Source organism: Cariama cristata, unplaced genomic scaffold, assembly GCF_000690535.1.
Source record: "Cariama cristata isolate BGI_N322 unplaced genomic scaffold, ASM69053v1 scaffold2248, whole genome shotgun sequence".
In the NCBI taxonomy this organism is placed as follows: Eukaryota; Metazoa; Chordata; class Aves; order Cariamiformes; family Cariamidae; genus Cariama; species Cariama cristata.
Genome location: NW_009630433.1, coordinates 48,822 through 64,515, shown reverse-complemented (window position 1 = coordinate 64,515; position 15,694 = coordinate 48,822). Strand labels below are relative to the sequence as shown.

Sequence of the window (15,694 nt, the reverse complement as noted above, 5' to 3'; positions counted from 1 at the left end):
AGTAATGCACCATACTGCCTCTTCTGACTCACCTCCCTTTTCGCCCTTATTTACTATGGACAGTGCTCTGTCTTGGGACAAGATGGCCTAACATCCCTTCTATGGATTGGCATGACTTTTTCCAAATAACTTGGTTGTAGCCTATATTGGATGTGCACTTGGGTACAACTTTTGTTACACAGATGCAGGGCCTAATTCTTCTTTATTCACTGTTTATTACAGCTGGCTTATTTCCTTTCAATTGTTTATCTCCCTGAAGAATAAGGTTATTCCTATTCTTCCTCTCCTCTTCACTACCTTGATCCTTTTGTCTAGAGAAAAAAAGGATTTACAGCCATATAATTGCTGGGTTGCGTTTATCACAGCAAGGCTTTTCTATGCCAGTTGACCCATGAAGGTGTCTGCTGGTCAAAATGAGCCTTGGAGAGTCAGCTTTGAAACTGAGTGCCATCCCCACAGCCAGCTGCCATTGTCCATTAGGAAATATGTCATGATTCTTCAGCAAACATCAGGTAGTCATGATTTTTGGTAACAATAGTTTTTGATGCTACGTGTTATGACCAGTCCCAGGTTCTTTTACCTATCCCTCCGTCTCTCATTGGGTACATGTATCAGTAGGGGGATGACATTAGACTTTTGAAGCACAGCTAAGTATGCAGCTGAATGAAAAATGCCTATATGACTTCTTTAAGTTTGAAGATATTCCAGTAGCCTTCCTGTGTGGTGTTGTAGCTGAGCTTTTTGCACCACTAAAATTGCTGCAGGTACATAAGGAAAATAGCCATGCTCAATGGTGGTCACAGGTTCTTGTCTTTAGCGGTGCAGAACATTGCTAGAAGCTGTGAAACATCAGTCTGCTACCACAGGCAGGCTGCGATCCTGTCTGAAAACTCAGCAGATGACTGAAGCAGAGCCTGGAAACTGAGCTGGGGCTCTGAGCTCTGCTCCACTTCTCATTCCTCAACAAGCAGTTGAACTAGCATTTTTTTAATGATGATTGTGTGGCTAATGAGGATGGGCTTGCAGCTTATGTGGCAAAATGCTATGTTCTGAAAATATCTACTCAAACATTTTTACATGTAAATGTATGGCATTTACATGTAGCGTTTCTTGGCAAGCTGTACAGTGGGGCCAATGGACTCTAGGCCAAAGAGGGATTTTAGTGTTGTCCTTGCTGCTGCCTAGCTGATTTCATGAGGTATATGAACAATACAAAGGAGGATGAATTCTGACATGGGATTGGGAATATTCTAATTTTTCAGGATAAAAGTATTGTACAATTTATACAGTCATTAAGAAAATACTTTTTTGATTATTATCTCAGCAGGGTGGCAAGAGCAGGAGCAGAATAGAAAAGATGCAGCATTACCAGGGAAATATTGCTGCCTTCTAAAGAATTATGACACTTTCCCTATGAGGGAATGGAGGAATGCTGCTCAAAGGGAGAAATGGTCAAATCTGATACAGTGGAAATGATACATTAACAAATATATATGACTTGCATCTTAGAGGCTCCCTCAGAGCATTTGAATGGATGATAAGCAGGTTCTTTTAAGTTTTTTCTCCTTTTTTTTTTTCCCTTCTGGCAATTTGAGCTACTCTTAGAGTGAATCGAATGTTTTGACTTAAATCAAGACAATTTAAACCATTGCCAAGCTAGTTGTCTTTCTCTTTAGGGCAGGGACATAACTGAAGGAGTTAAGGCTTGGTTCTGTAGGTCAGGGCTGATGAAAACAGGGTGTATTTCCAAGTCGTACGATGCCATGTGATTTCCATCTAGCTTCACAAATGAAACTGCTATGGGGAGTGTTGGGGGAGTGCAGGAATAAAAAGTCTCTGAAGATGATGGGGGGAATGGGGGGGACACAGTGCCTTCACAGCTTGAGAGTGATTGCACATTGATCAAAATAAAGCTTTTTGTGCCACTCTAAACTGAAGATGGTCTCAAACTAGCCTGACCTTTTTTACCACCTTCTCCTTTTTAGCAGATAAGGTTCAAATCTGGCCTTGAGCATTTATTTTCCCATTATTTCCGAATCTTTTAAGAGACCTGTTTTGCCTTTTGGGTAGGAATTTGACTGTGGGATCTGAAAACTGTAAAACTGCATAAGGTAAATTTATGTGCAGTGACAGGTCTTCTCCTTCCAGGCTTGCATTTGATCTTAGAAATGCTTTATTAACCAAACTGAAATCTGATCATCTGCTTCTGCCAATCTCTTATGGACAAATTGCTTTGATAGAAAAGATGATCTTTGTCTTGGACTTGGGCACAAAAATGAACTGAAAATTCTAGTTAAGTTTAAAACAGGACTGTGTGCAGGTTCCTTGTTCTGAATTACTTCTGTATTCAGGCTACTTGAGAGATACTGCTGCATCTTGTCAAAAACTCCAAACCTGCAAAATTAGTTAAGACTGCAGTTTACTGTCCACAATTTGGAAAGAAACTGGCTGAAACCCAAGAAATCTTATTTTGCAGGTTTCAAGGTTTTGAACCCCTCATTTATTACTCGCTAGAACAAAAGAGAGATCACACAGGCTGTGGCTCCCTACTGTCCTCCCAAATTAGGTGATAGCACTATAGTTGGGATCTTAGCTTGAGAAAGGGGAGAGTAAAGGGTGAGTCTCAAGTCTCAATTAGGTAAGTGCTCTAAATGCTGGCTTTAATTATTTCAAGGTCCTTGCTTTGTCTTCTGCTTGGAAGCATGCCTGTATACCTAAGGAAAAATATTATTTGGAATGCTACTTTTCTATGAGTGAGTTAAAACAACAACTTTTCACAAGTACTGAAGCAAACGTACATCACTAGAAAGTTTACAACCGGCTCAGCTTAATTCACTGAGCCTTCACGGCTATTGTTTGTTCCTAGAATAACATGTATATCTCTCCATTGGCACCAAAATCTGTTAGAGTTTTGCCATCAAAGCAGTAAAGTATAATGGCTTAGTTTTCAGCTGCATTGTCCTCCATGCAGCAATACTAGGAGGATTTTTTTTTTTTCTTCCCAGAAGCGTTTGCATAACTTATAGAAGTGAGTCAGGTATTTAAGTGGTAATTACCATAAGGCTTGGTTCAACCTGCAAAGTTCAAATCTGAATCTGGATCTGAACTTTCCCAGAGGCAGGGGGTGTGTTTGGACATTGTGTTGGTTTGACCTATTGTAGTGCAAGCTCTGAAATGCAGGTCCAGATGTGGACTGGGATTCTGTATCTTCCCAAGTATGAGACATTCAGGGCCACTTGTTTTGTTTAAACTGACTCCTTTTAAATGATGCATAATTGAAATAATATAAAACTGGATCTCATTTTGGGGAAGGTGTCTACAGCATTGTGTCTGAAGGATAATATCTTGCTGTGCCTTTATTTTTCAAAAGGAGCCATTTGAAAGCTACAAAGAAGGAGAAGTTAGAGGGCAGGCTTGTTTTGGCTAATTACTGTAGAAGTACCTTGAGAACTTAAGCAGTAAATGAGGACTTTGGATTTTAGAGAGATCCTATCTGAATCTCAGGATTCAACAGTTTTAAAACCACCAAATCCCAGAGACTAGAGCATTGCTATTAATACAGAGTGCTGATCCAGACCCCTTTTGACACGTTTGCTTTTGAAGGACCAGGCCCAGGAAGAGGGAGCTCTTTGTTTGTGGTCAGAATAAACTCATTGTACACCCAGACAATTAACTCTTCAATCGACTTGCCAGCCTCTGTAAAGCACTCTGGTCCCCTCTCTGTCTATCTCCAGTTCTATTCAGACACTTAAGCACACCAATGTTTTTTGTTTATTATTCTGAAAAAGTCCTTCACAAGAATAGTCCGAGCGGATCAACATTGTCCTCCCAGCAGCATTTATCTCCGCCTGGCAGTGAATGTGTCAATCAGGAATCAAAAAGCCAAACAGAGGAGGCTTTGAATTGTGTCACTGGGGTCAGAGTTACTTCCAGCTGTCTGTGCGTGGGATAGGCTTTCTCGCAGGGCGAAGAATTGTGCTGCCATACAAATGCACTGACTACATTGGACTGCAAAGTCCTCAGGGCTTGAGTGGCTTTTTTTCATGTTGATGCACCTGCGAGGGAGATGTGAGGAGGAAGCGGGGGGAACTAATGCCTTCCAGAAGGCGCAGGGGAAGGCTCCTCATCCTATCTGGATGATGCCTGGAATGCAGCATTGAAGTAAACTCTGCCTGCGTCTGTATGGCACACATAATAGTTGATGTAGGAAGGGAAAAATCACTGCAGTGACAGTCCAAGTCACCCTTTGCAGTTAAGAGCTCCTTAAGCCATACAGAACACTTTTATGTTCAGCACTTAGGCCCATTTTCACCTTTTTATGCAAAACTTTTCTGTATTTTGGTCCGTGCCCAAGTATTTGTGGGTTGTTATATCCAAAGGGAGCACATTGTTGCTGTTTCTTGAAAATAAAGGCAATAAAGAGTGAGAACTTGCTTTTGCTGATTTGGTTTGAAAAGTTGGGGTTTTTTTTCTTAACAGCTGTGGGATCTCCATGCATAGAAGTGGTTGGATTTGATGATCTTAAATATCTTTTCCAACCTAAATGATTCTATGGAAAGGGGTGTGAAAACCTGGCAGGGAAGTCTATCTGCACTGGTGCATTTCCATTTCAGCTGCTTGGCAAGAAATTATCGTGATTTGGCTAGATTGTAAGAATTTCACTTTCTTTTGGCATGAGTGCTAACTTTCTGCATTTATATTGGTGATATATGTCTCTGCATAAAAGTTGCATAGACCATTAAATTAATTATGACTTGCTGAAACTGTTTTGCTTGATGTAGGGAAGGGTTGTGATTAAGGCAACAATTTCCTCCACCCCTGTGATACTGGAAGGGACATGTATCTTTGTGTAAACCCCGATGTAGTGCAAACATGGGTTTTGTTGTCTTTTTTTAATACCTAAACCAGCCCCAAGCCTGGGGGTAATACATACAAATGTCAAAGTTATAAAATTTCATCTTGAAGATTCAGGAACTGCATAGATACAGGGAGCTTGAGTTGACCTGGCAGATCTTTGTTGCATCTGCCCAGAGTTAGCAAAGCCACAGAAAGGTGGATGTATGACTTAAGTCCCTCAGGAGTGCTCAAGCCTAGGAAAGCTCTTCTCCCTTCCCATTGTTTTGATAGACTCATTAAAGTTGGGCTTTGCTGCATTGAACAGGACATGCTAAGAATTCACTTCTTGTCCTGGCTATCTGTGCCCTAAGTTGCCTATTTAGCTTCAACTATGCTCACCCAAAGCCTGGTGATGGTAATTGAAGGAACCACTTGACACTGGAAAAAAGGCTGCCTCTTCACAGAGCAGAGCTATGCACTTAAAATTGTCATCCTCTTGCTCTATCAGGCTGACTCAAAGTCTGGGAACCATTGATATTCAAGCTATAGACTTACAAAAAAGACTAGATTTTGTACAAGGCCTGGATGGTTGACCCCATAAATACTAGTACTCTTTAAAATGGTAGAAATGTTTACAGAGTGTCTCATGGATTCCAGTGAGAACACAAAAGTGATGTATCGAAGGCTGAGGTTGCTTAGGAAGAATATAGATCTTGGTCTGTTAACGTGGTGATGCAAGTATACAGAAAACTTTTGCAGTGGGTATATTTTCCTGGGTAGCAGAAGTGATACAGGAGGTTAATTCTATCATCTAACTTTTCCCCTTTCTCTAGCTTCCATTATGTGACTTGAGGCAAGAACGGTGATTCACAGCAGCACGCAGTTAATTCACATTTTCCCATAGTAATTTATGCTTTTTCTATGTCAGGGAGTTTACTTTTCTCCTGACATAACTTGAGTTGTTCATGGCCTCAGTGCCTGTCATTCAGAGTAAAAAGATCACTTTAACGGTTGTTTTTCACATGAACTGAATCTCCTTGTCCTTCAACCCTGGTGTATAGTGCAGTCATTCCAGATGTGGGTGCTTGCTGGATATTCTGCAAGGATAAGGCTAAGGGAGGGGAGTCCTAGTGGGAGCATAGAATCATAAAATCATTATGATTGGAAGAGACCTCAAAGATCACTAAGTCCAACCGTATACCCGATGCCACCATAAAGAGTTCTTGCCCACCACTAGCAGTAGTGGACACCCAAGTAATTGTCCCCGTTTTGAGTTATTGTCAGGGTAATGCAACAAAACCTGTTCTTAAGCTTATGAGCTTACTCTGACAGTAGTAGTGCAAGTGGGCTTCTAGCTTATGGCCACGGTATCTTAATGTGAACATGGTTTAGGGAGAATTGTTTGGACCTGCCTGTTTCACTCTTACCAGTGATAAGATAAAAATACCATTTTTAAGTTGACACTAATTGAGCCAGAAAAATAGGTTCAACTTTTGGAAGTGTACCCTAGGAAAAGGAGGCTTACTGGAAAGGAGTTTTATGGCTTTAAAACTATGTCCCATCAGGAGGTATTCTGTTGAGTGATGCTGTCTATTCAGTGGTTGTCCTGGAAAAAGACAGTCAATATTCATGCTGGGTTGTAATACATGGAAGAGAAGCATACCAATGCACTACTCTTCATCAAGGCTGTGAGAACATTCTGCAACCAAGGGATATTATCTTTGGTTCTGCAGTGAGTGAGTTCCTGATCTGGAAGCATTGCCATCTAGAGGGATTAGGAAGTACTTACTTGACCTCTTTGATCCCTCTGTGACATGCTCTGCATGAGGAATTATTGCAGTTACACGCCTTTTTTGAAAGTGTGGAGTTTAATAGGTTTTTGAAGAAAGGACTAGATTGTACCTGATGAACATACTTCATTACCTTTGGCTCCAAAGTAACAATATCCTGTACATCTCATATAATATCACAGGAGACCCCAGGTCTCTGAAATATCTTGTTTTTTCTGATCTATGTTAAAATGCTTCTTTGAGGAATACAAAATGTTTGTTCAGAACTTTCAGATATGTAAAATAGAACTTATTCCTTGTTTACCATGAGCAAACAGGCCAGTGGAACAAATGTTCAGCGTGATGAACGGTGTACTGAGCGAGAGGAAAAATCAAATGAGAGTAGACAAGTATTAGGGTTGTTCTCCTGCCCAAAGGGAACGGCAGTGAAACTTTTTGCCATAAGCTAATTTAAAACACTGAGACCTACTGAGAATTCTCCAGTTTAAGAAATAGATTTGCTAGCTTCAGAGTGAGAAACTGGCAGCAGGGAAGTGAGCGTGGTGTTTTTAATAAAATGCAATTTTTGTCTTTTATGTGACTATTTCATGACCTTTAAAAAAGTAATCAGAAATATCCCTGGCTTTTGGTTTTTGAAATATGGTGAACGTAATTACAAGGCTCTTGTCTGTTGCATATTTTTCTTGTATGTGTGATGAAAGAACTGTACTTGCTTGAACAACAGGGGAGTAATTATACTTCCCTCTATCTGCAAAACCCTTAATACTGTGCTGGATGCTGCTACAATGTGGACTTAGTGACAATTTGGCTTTAGGTAACCCAGTGAGGAAATGATTTTGTAGTTCACAGAGCCATTTTACTGAGATTATCTTAAACAAACCCCTCAGTTTAAAGTTTAGTTTGGTATTTTTGTCTGGTTGCTGCATTTATTCTGACACTGTTTAATACTCTCCAGTAGCTTAATGGCTAACTGCTACAAAATTCTCTTTAAGAAGAATATATTTTGTAAATTGTAATTGCTGCTGTCTCTGTTCTTCACACACACATGAGCGTAAAAGAAAGTCCCTGAACCTGAAGTGTCCTGAGTTCTGCCAAAATTCATATAATGGTTTGGATAAAGTGCTGTGGCTCAGATCCACTTCTAATTTTTCTCTATTGTTGGGTTCTGGGTTGCTGCTTTAAATCTGAAAAGCAATTCTGTAATTATTCGGTACAGAAGTGTTAATGAAAACAATAGGAATAAACTTCTTATCATACTTGTTACTTTTTTTTTATGCCAGGTCTCTTCCTATTTTATGTAACTTAAGAAGTATTCACCTTTGCAGTTTTGGGTTAGTTTCTCAATCTGTAAAGCCAATCATGCTGATTGCATACTGCCCACTGCTTTGTGACAGTGTGAAGTGTCATCCTAAATAAATAGCAAGCCATAGCTGTGGTTTCTGGGATGTTGCAGAAGCAGAGCAGCCTAATTGACAAAAAAATGAAGATCAACTATTTACTTTTATCCAAAGATTTCTTTAAAGGGCAAAACTTTCCTTCTTGTAAATTAAGCAAAATTCAGGGAATTTTTCCAAGAAATCAGTTGCTCGAACTTTTGAAGGAAAATACTGCTTATGCATGTTACTGGTAGTCCTAAATAACAGGAAGACTCAGAAAAAGAATTGACTGAGGAATGGTAAGTATTTTTTCTTCTAGAGATTTTTTTTTTTTTTTATATGCTTACAGTGAAGCATAAAGCCAAATACAATGATGAAGAAGGAAGATGACAACAGGGTATCCCTTGGTCATTTCTGTCAACCTCCTTTTCTTCAGTGGATCTCTGAGGTTGAAATGGAATTACCAGTATATTTTGTCTTTCTGTGAATTGCTTTCTGTAGAAATGTATAAAATTAATGATCTGCAGAAGAGATGTTTGGGCTTTTGCTTACTTTATAAAACTGCAAATACAGGTATGGGTGGAAAAATAGTCTACAAGCCTCTGTTTTCCATCTCTGCCCTTCCTTTCCCGTTCCAGTGGTCTCTTACTTCTGTAAAAGGTTGAGGGCAGTTATTGCTACCTCTAGGAGGGGCTGTCCCACACACCTTTCCTCCAAATGTTGTCTGCCTTGTGTATCTGATAGTTGTGGAGACGGTGGCAAGCCTGGCTTTTCTGGCATGGACTCCTCCTTCCAACTGATTTTTGCTTTGTAACTTTACATTTTAGGTTACTGCCCACTTTGATGCCTAGTGTCATCTTTGCCCATAACATATGCAAAAAATACAAATTGTAAGTTTTAAGAGTCACTCTATTCCAAAAAGGAGGAAAAAAAAAAAAAAAGAAGCAATTCTAGGGTAATCTCATTTTAGAGTAAGCTCAATCTTTACATCCCAACAATATTCTATTTTCTAATCTTGCAATGTAACAAAAGACTTTCCTCTACAGTTTGTTCCATCTTAGCTTGCCTACAGTCAAAAATTTTGCATCGCTTAATGCTATGCCACTGTTCCAGTGCTGTGTAAAGATGTGCTAAGCTGGAGTTGAAATCCAGATCCCTCTGAGCGCTGAAGAAATTAGACTGGGCCTGAATCCAGGCTGGACCTGTAGATATGATGGATAGACGTACTAACCCAAACAGAGTGTAAACTGAACGCTTTTTGCTGTGATCCATCTCTAAATACTGAGGATAATATTTCCTGTGGAATCTCTTTTGGTTGAAGCTTTTCATTATGAAAGGCTTATGGTCAGAAGATATGGAGTTGCTCTTGCACATGAAAAACCTAATATAAGAGAAGTTTCTTTTTCCACGATTTTTCAATTGGAAGACGTTGCCACAGCGTTGCAGTTAGGGAACACCTTGATGCAGACATTGTAAGAAAAAAGATTTGCTATTGACCATCCCTTTCTAACAGCTCTGCAGTGAATGCTGGTGCCATGTTCTGTGCAGGTAAGTTTCAGAAGAAGAGTTTTTCTTTTGAACAAGAAGAATGAGGAGAAAGACACAGTGGGACAGCAACCTTCAGGCCTCTGCTGTCTCAGGAAATGACCTGGGTGGGATATATAGCCACCTGAAACTAAAAGGGTGATTGATTGCCTGATCAGTGCAACAAGGGGAAACTACCAGGTGATGCACACCAAGGGTTTGGGGAGGGAGCGGGGAGGCTTTTTTTAAGTCTAAGGATAGTGCTTGATGCATGCTTGCTATGTAAAATGTTATTGCTGTTAGTGTAAACTGTTTTCCTTCTGTCTGTCTTCTCTCTCTTCTGGACTTGGCCGGGCCATGTACAAATCCCAATCATTCAACAGTACTGGAGAGTAGATAGTATTTACCTCAATAATGGTAGTTTCTTTTCGATTCTTTTTAACCCTCAATTCAGATGATGGTTCGAAGCCAACGCCTACCATGGAAACTCAGCCTATTTTCGATGGAGAAGGTAAGAGCATCCCTTAAAATAACAAAAAAAAGCTACTTCCCTCTGCCTTTTCCATAGGATTTACAGCTCAAATGCTTTCTACATCCTGCAAAGCAGAAAAGCCAGTGAGTCTCATAAGTTATCCAAATGTCACAGTGCCTGTGAGACCTCAGGCATTTTCCCTAATCCTTTTACATCCTCCCTTCTTCCCTGGAATCCAACAATAACACCAGTTGACAGGATTCCTGGGCTAACCTTAGAGGAAAAGGTGTCGTGGGGGAAAAAAAAGTTCATCAAGTCAGAAATGGCAGTTTCCTTCAGACTGTCCTTACCCCTTCACTCTCTCCACCCTCATGATGCCAATGCTGGGAGTTTCATAACCTCTGGAACGTGTTACAGCTTCACGAATGGGAGGGCAGTGCTAAACCACAGCTTGTGGATGTTGACTTGGAAGAAAATTGCTGGGAGGTTTCTTTATTTAGCAATTACTTTCATTGACGCACATACTATTTAAGCAAATGAAGTCAGTGTCGTGGGCCCACTTAATTCATGGCCCACCAAGGCAGTTTCCTTCTCAAATAGGCTACTCTTGCAATTGTATTATTTTGGAGAGGGGATATTGGACAGTAGTCCATTGGAAGCCTTGAAACAAGGAAGAAATGGCTGTCATCACAGAAAGTTCAAGCCTTTTACATATACAAACATAAATACGAGTGGGGATAGTGGTCCTTGGGTAGTGAATGGGCCTATTAGCAGCTGCTTATTTCTTGCATATTGCTTAGAAGTAGTGCATGTTTTCTACAGATTTAAACCCACAACCATTATAGTCAAGCTATGGGCTGAAGTCCAAACCACTCTGTGACCCACCTGAAACTGTGGACCATAAGACAGTGAGGGAAAGCCTGTGCATTTTCATACAGAACTGCTGTACTTGATGGGGATCAAAGGCGCAAATGGAGACTACTGAGCAACAGTAGGTGGTACTGTTGATACCGCCTGCCTTTTTGTAAAAACAGGTGGTGGGGTGGGAGGTTTTTGTTGCTAAAATAAGCTTATTTAATGGCAAGATGCTGTAGTCCTGTCACTTCCATCTAGTGATTGTAAGTTTTTAAGAATCTTCTTGTGAGCTTTAAGAAACAAAGCAAAGCCCTCAGAGCAAAAAGCATTCTCAAATAAACAAAGGAGACTGAGGCCATGCTGACTATCTCTTTGTTTATATCAAAAGAAAGTTCCTCCTGTCAGCAAGCTGATGTTGTATTAAATTGCTGTTTGTAATCACAAACTTCTGGCCTTAAGTTTTCCCCTGAGAAAGTGCCCATAGATATTGAAAGGAAAGAATGCACTAGTAAAACGCAGGAGTGAGCTGATGTGGTTAACACAGCCTGTTCAGAAGCTCCTTCTAGGAGAGAATCAATGTTTTACTCATTCGAATAGAACTGGGCAAAGTTCTTGAGGAATGGTGTAGTGAACAGACCTTTTCTGATCCTTCTGGTGACAGACAGGGTCTGAAAAAAATCTTATCCTATCTTCTACAAAAAACATTTTCAATCAAAAACCTTTGCATTGATTTGTAGGTGAAATCAAGTCTGATAAATGGGCTTGGGCTGTATGATGAAAGATTGCCTCTCACAAATTTTGCAATATATTATGCAAGACCTTATCTCCTAGACTTCTAGAGAGAATGACTAATGCAATGCCTTCCTGTTGTATTAGCAGTGTCCCTTATGACTTCGGAAAAGAGTATGACGGGCAGGTTAATCAAGCTGTGCATCGATGAATAACCTCTGCTAAGTTTGTCACTCTATATTTTTGTCATCCCTGTTAGTAAAATAGGACTAACTAGATTTCAGTGGTGGTTGTAGAAATAAGCACAAGAAAATCCATTCTGGTTCTGACCAAAAGTTTGTGTAATCCACTACCTTTGAGTGTACTGTCTGTCTCCAACAGTGGCTTAAAGTGGGTACATCAGGAAGAGTGTAAGAAGCATTTAGCCCAGAGAAGAGAGGACCTAAAGGTGACATAATAGCAACCTACCAATACCTACAGGGAAGTTTATCAAGAAGATGGAGCCAGACTTTTCACAGTAATGCATGATGAGAGACAACAGTCATAATTTGAAGCAAAATGATTGGACTGGATGTAAGGAAAAACTTAGTCACCATGAGGACAGTGAGGCAGTGGAACAGATTGCCCAGAGAGGTGATATTCTGTCCTTCCTTTCCAAGCCAGCTGGATAAAGCCATGAGCAACCTGGTCTGTTCTTTTAGCTGACCCTGTCTGGAGCAGAAGATTGGACTAGACACCTCAGGATGTCATCCTGAACAATCCCTTGATTCTATCTGAGCAAACATGTCATGATAGTTCAGTAGAATACTCTCCCAGTGTCTTGGGTAGGCCTTGTACTTTGTGTCTGATGCAAATGTCAGATGACAGAAAAGGACAAACCAGTTATCCATTCATCTGTGAGGTCTGGACTGTTCATAGATGTTCAAAGTCCAAATCCCATTCAGTTTCAGTGGGTTTGACATCTGCTGGGCTCCTGAAACCTGTATATTCAAAGTCAGGCAACCAGGGTGGAGCTGATAGCAACATGAATAGACAATAAAAATGCGGAATTTCTTTTCATGCTTTGTTTTTGGGTACCTACCTTCAATCCACAAGTGACTGACTTTTTTCAAAGGGCATTAAATACACTCTACCCCTGAAATGTGTGATACCTCTTGGACCTCGACATCTCCAAGATGAAGGTTCACCTTTCTTATGTTTTCACCTACATGAGAGGATAATGAAAATTCACATTTCAGGCATAATAAGTTCCCCTCCCACTCCCTACTATCCTCCTTGAGGGCATAACAGAGCAGTGCCAGAGATGATGTAGATCAGATAACTTAAACTCTTCTGTCCAAGGTTTGAATCATAAAGCAGTCATCCCTTTAAATATTATTTCACTTCATTACAATGCAGATCTCAGCGATGTTTATAGTCAATCTCCTCTTAGGACAAGATTCTCCTCTGCAGAATAGTATTTTATTAATGGTTCTTGCTATGATTTTAAATTTTAAAAAGTTTTATTCCCTTCTGTGCTTCTAGGCTCTGTTTTCTTTGCATCCACCCTCTATTTAGTTTCAATATGTAAGTTGTATTTGTTTCCTAAAGAATAACTTCTTTAAACATCTCTTTTTGGTAAACTTCACATCTTAACTTGGTGGGAATCTACTCTTTCTACAGCTGTTGTTCAGAGGAGTCTATATTGCTTACCTGTATTCCAAAAAATGTCCAGGTTAACTGGATGGAAAATACATTTTTATGGTAGATTCCAAAGGATTAATTTCCTTTTGTTTTCCTTGCTCCTCTTTTCCCACAATTTCTTTTTCTGCACCTTTCAACTTCCCATAAAGGTATGCTCCATTGTGTCTCTAAAGACCCTGACCCATTCTTCAGCATCTATTGACTTTTGTTGTCCCTCCTTTTTCAGCTGTAGACATACCTAATCCATGCCATGCAGAATCAGAGCTAAATTTTGTCCCAGATTTAGGAGTTTGGATCTAGCACTTTGGTTTATAGACTTATTTTACTTTTGTGCTTCTCCCCTTCCTACCTCTCATCCAGTGTTTAATTTGCTGTAGTTCTCCCCAAAAAAGGCCCAAAGTATATAGGTATATGTATTTATAGGAGCACATCATGACTGAGTGATGATAAAATAGTGTAGTGAAACCTGCAGATAAGGCAATCTTTGTTAAGTAAACTTTTACTACTGCTGGAATATCATTGTTCAACCTATATTTCCATATGAAAAAAATGCCCTGAACATGATTACAATAATGCCTACAATCAATGTAGCTGAAAACATTTAGGAGGGCAAAATTCCCTTTCATTTTTCCTTTGTGCTTTTATAATGTATAATCAGTTTCTCTTGTAGTCAGCCAGCTTCTCACTTGCTGAGCAGATCCATGTAAATATCAACAAGGGAGCAGGAAAACTCTTGTGAAAACTTCTTAGAGGAACTTAAGACAAACTCCAGGATCTAGTATTTAAGGCATGCTCTTGTGGAAACTGAAAATTTTTCAGAAAATATCAGTTCTGAAAATGTCACTTTAGGAGTGCTAACCCATGGTATCGAATACTGCTTTGCTCAGTTCTAATCAAATGCCAATGTTGTGTCATTTCTGTGGCTTAGGGCAGGTTCTGCTGCATTTTGAAGTTGAATGTAACACCTCAGAGGAGGTGCTCTAAGCACTTTTTTCCACAAATTTATGTTTGGATGTCTTGGTTGTAGTGCATCAGATGTGCTTTTCTAACCAGACCTTGTTTCTTTAACAAACTTCCTTTCAAGTCTTTCCAGAAATATCTTCATTTCTCTGCTTATTTATTTCGGATTTTGTTGTTGCTTGTTTTAGGGAACTGACTGTGGTCAGCTCTTATTGGGCTTTTAAAGCAATATTTAAAGTCTGGATTCACTTCTTTTTTTTAATCTGGATTTCATACATACTTTAGTGGAAACCAATATATGCTATAGCACACAACATAACCTTTGAGATCTCTAAGTCTTGAGGAGAAAGGCTTTAGGCTTGAGAACTTAGGAAGTGGGGGGTAGAGGGAGGGAAAAAATTGTTCTGCCAGCAGAGAGGTACTCTCTGGAATGGAAAGATAATGAGAGAACGTTGTGGAAGGTTTACAAACAGTGGTTTGTAAGAGGTGGAAGACCTCACCAGAGGATGAGCCAATCTCTACAGAGATGATGGATCAGTTAAGGCATAATTGTAGCAAACATCTTGTCTACTATGAAGGCAGGCTGGGAGACTTGGAGTTGTTCAGCCTGGAGAAGAGATGGCTCTGCGGAGACCTTAGAGCAGCCTTCCAGTACCTAAAGGGGCCTACAAGAAAGCTGGGGCGGGTCTTCTTACAAGGGCATGGAGTGATAGGACAAGGGGCAACGGCTTTAAACTGGAAGAGGGAAGATTTAGATTAGATATAAGGAAGAAATTCTTCCCAGTGAGGGTGGTGAGGCACTGGAACAGGTTGCCCAGAGCAGTTGTGGATGCCCCATCCCTGGAAGTGTTCAAGGCCAGGTTGGATGAGGCTTTGAGCAACCTGATCTAGTGGAAGCTGTCCCTGCCCCTGGCATGGGGGTTGGAACTGAATGATCTTTAAGGTCCCTTCCAACCCAAACCTTTCTATGATTCTGTGAATAACAATCATGTGTATTCACTAGTTGCTGTAGTTTCTTTAAGACAGTTATTTTTTCTCTTTCAGAAATCACAGCACCCACCCTTTGGATTAAGCACCTAGTCATCAAAGATTCCAAACTGAACAGCTCCAGTATAAGGAATTCAGGTAATGCTCCATCTAAAAAAATTTTTTCCTTTTAACTAGTTTGCAGTCTCTCACCATCCGCTCATGTTTCATTCTTTCTTTGTTGTAGCTGTCCTGCTGCTTTTTAGTGTTGCAGGACTTGAAGTACAGGCTATAAAATAATTTCAGATAGCATCCTTTTTTGTGTTTCTGTTTCCCCGAACCATAACTGCAGAACCTCTAATTTCTTCATCTGTTAATGCATCCCAGCCAGCTGTCATCTCTATTCTGTTTGCTGTTCAGCAGTCTTCCATGGGTGTACAAACTGATGCATTTACCTCAGGTTTGGGCTATGGTTTTAGTCTAAGCAGTTAAAAAAAATACAG

General features: G+C 40.1%; 1 protein-coding gene across 1 annotated transcript in view; it reads left to right on the top strand.

Annotated features, from left to right (window-relative positions):
* The window catches only part of SMOC1 (SPARC related modular calcium binding 1), a gene marked incomplete at its 5' end in the record, with an annotated part of 87,155 nt that overhangs the window by 30,519 nt on the left and 40,942 nt on the right, over positions 1-15,694 (top strand). The window contains 2 exons of the mRNA XM_009705510.1: positions 9,981-10,037; positions 15,270-15,350. Coding sequence (XP_009703812.1) covers positions 9,981-10,037; positions 15,270-15,350 — 138 coding nt within the window. The remainder of the gene's footprint in view (positions 1-9,980; positions 10,038-15,269; positions 15,351-15,694) is intronic.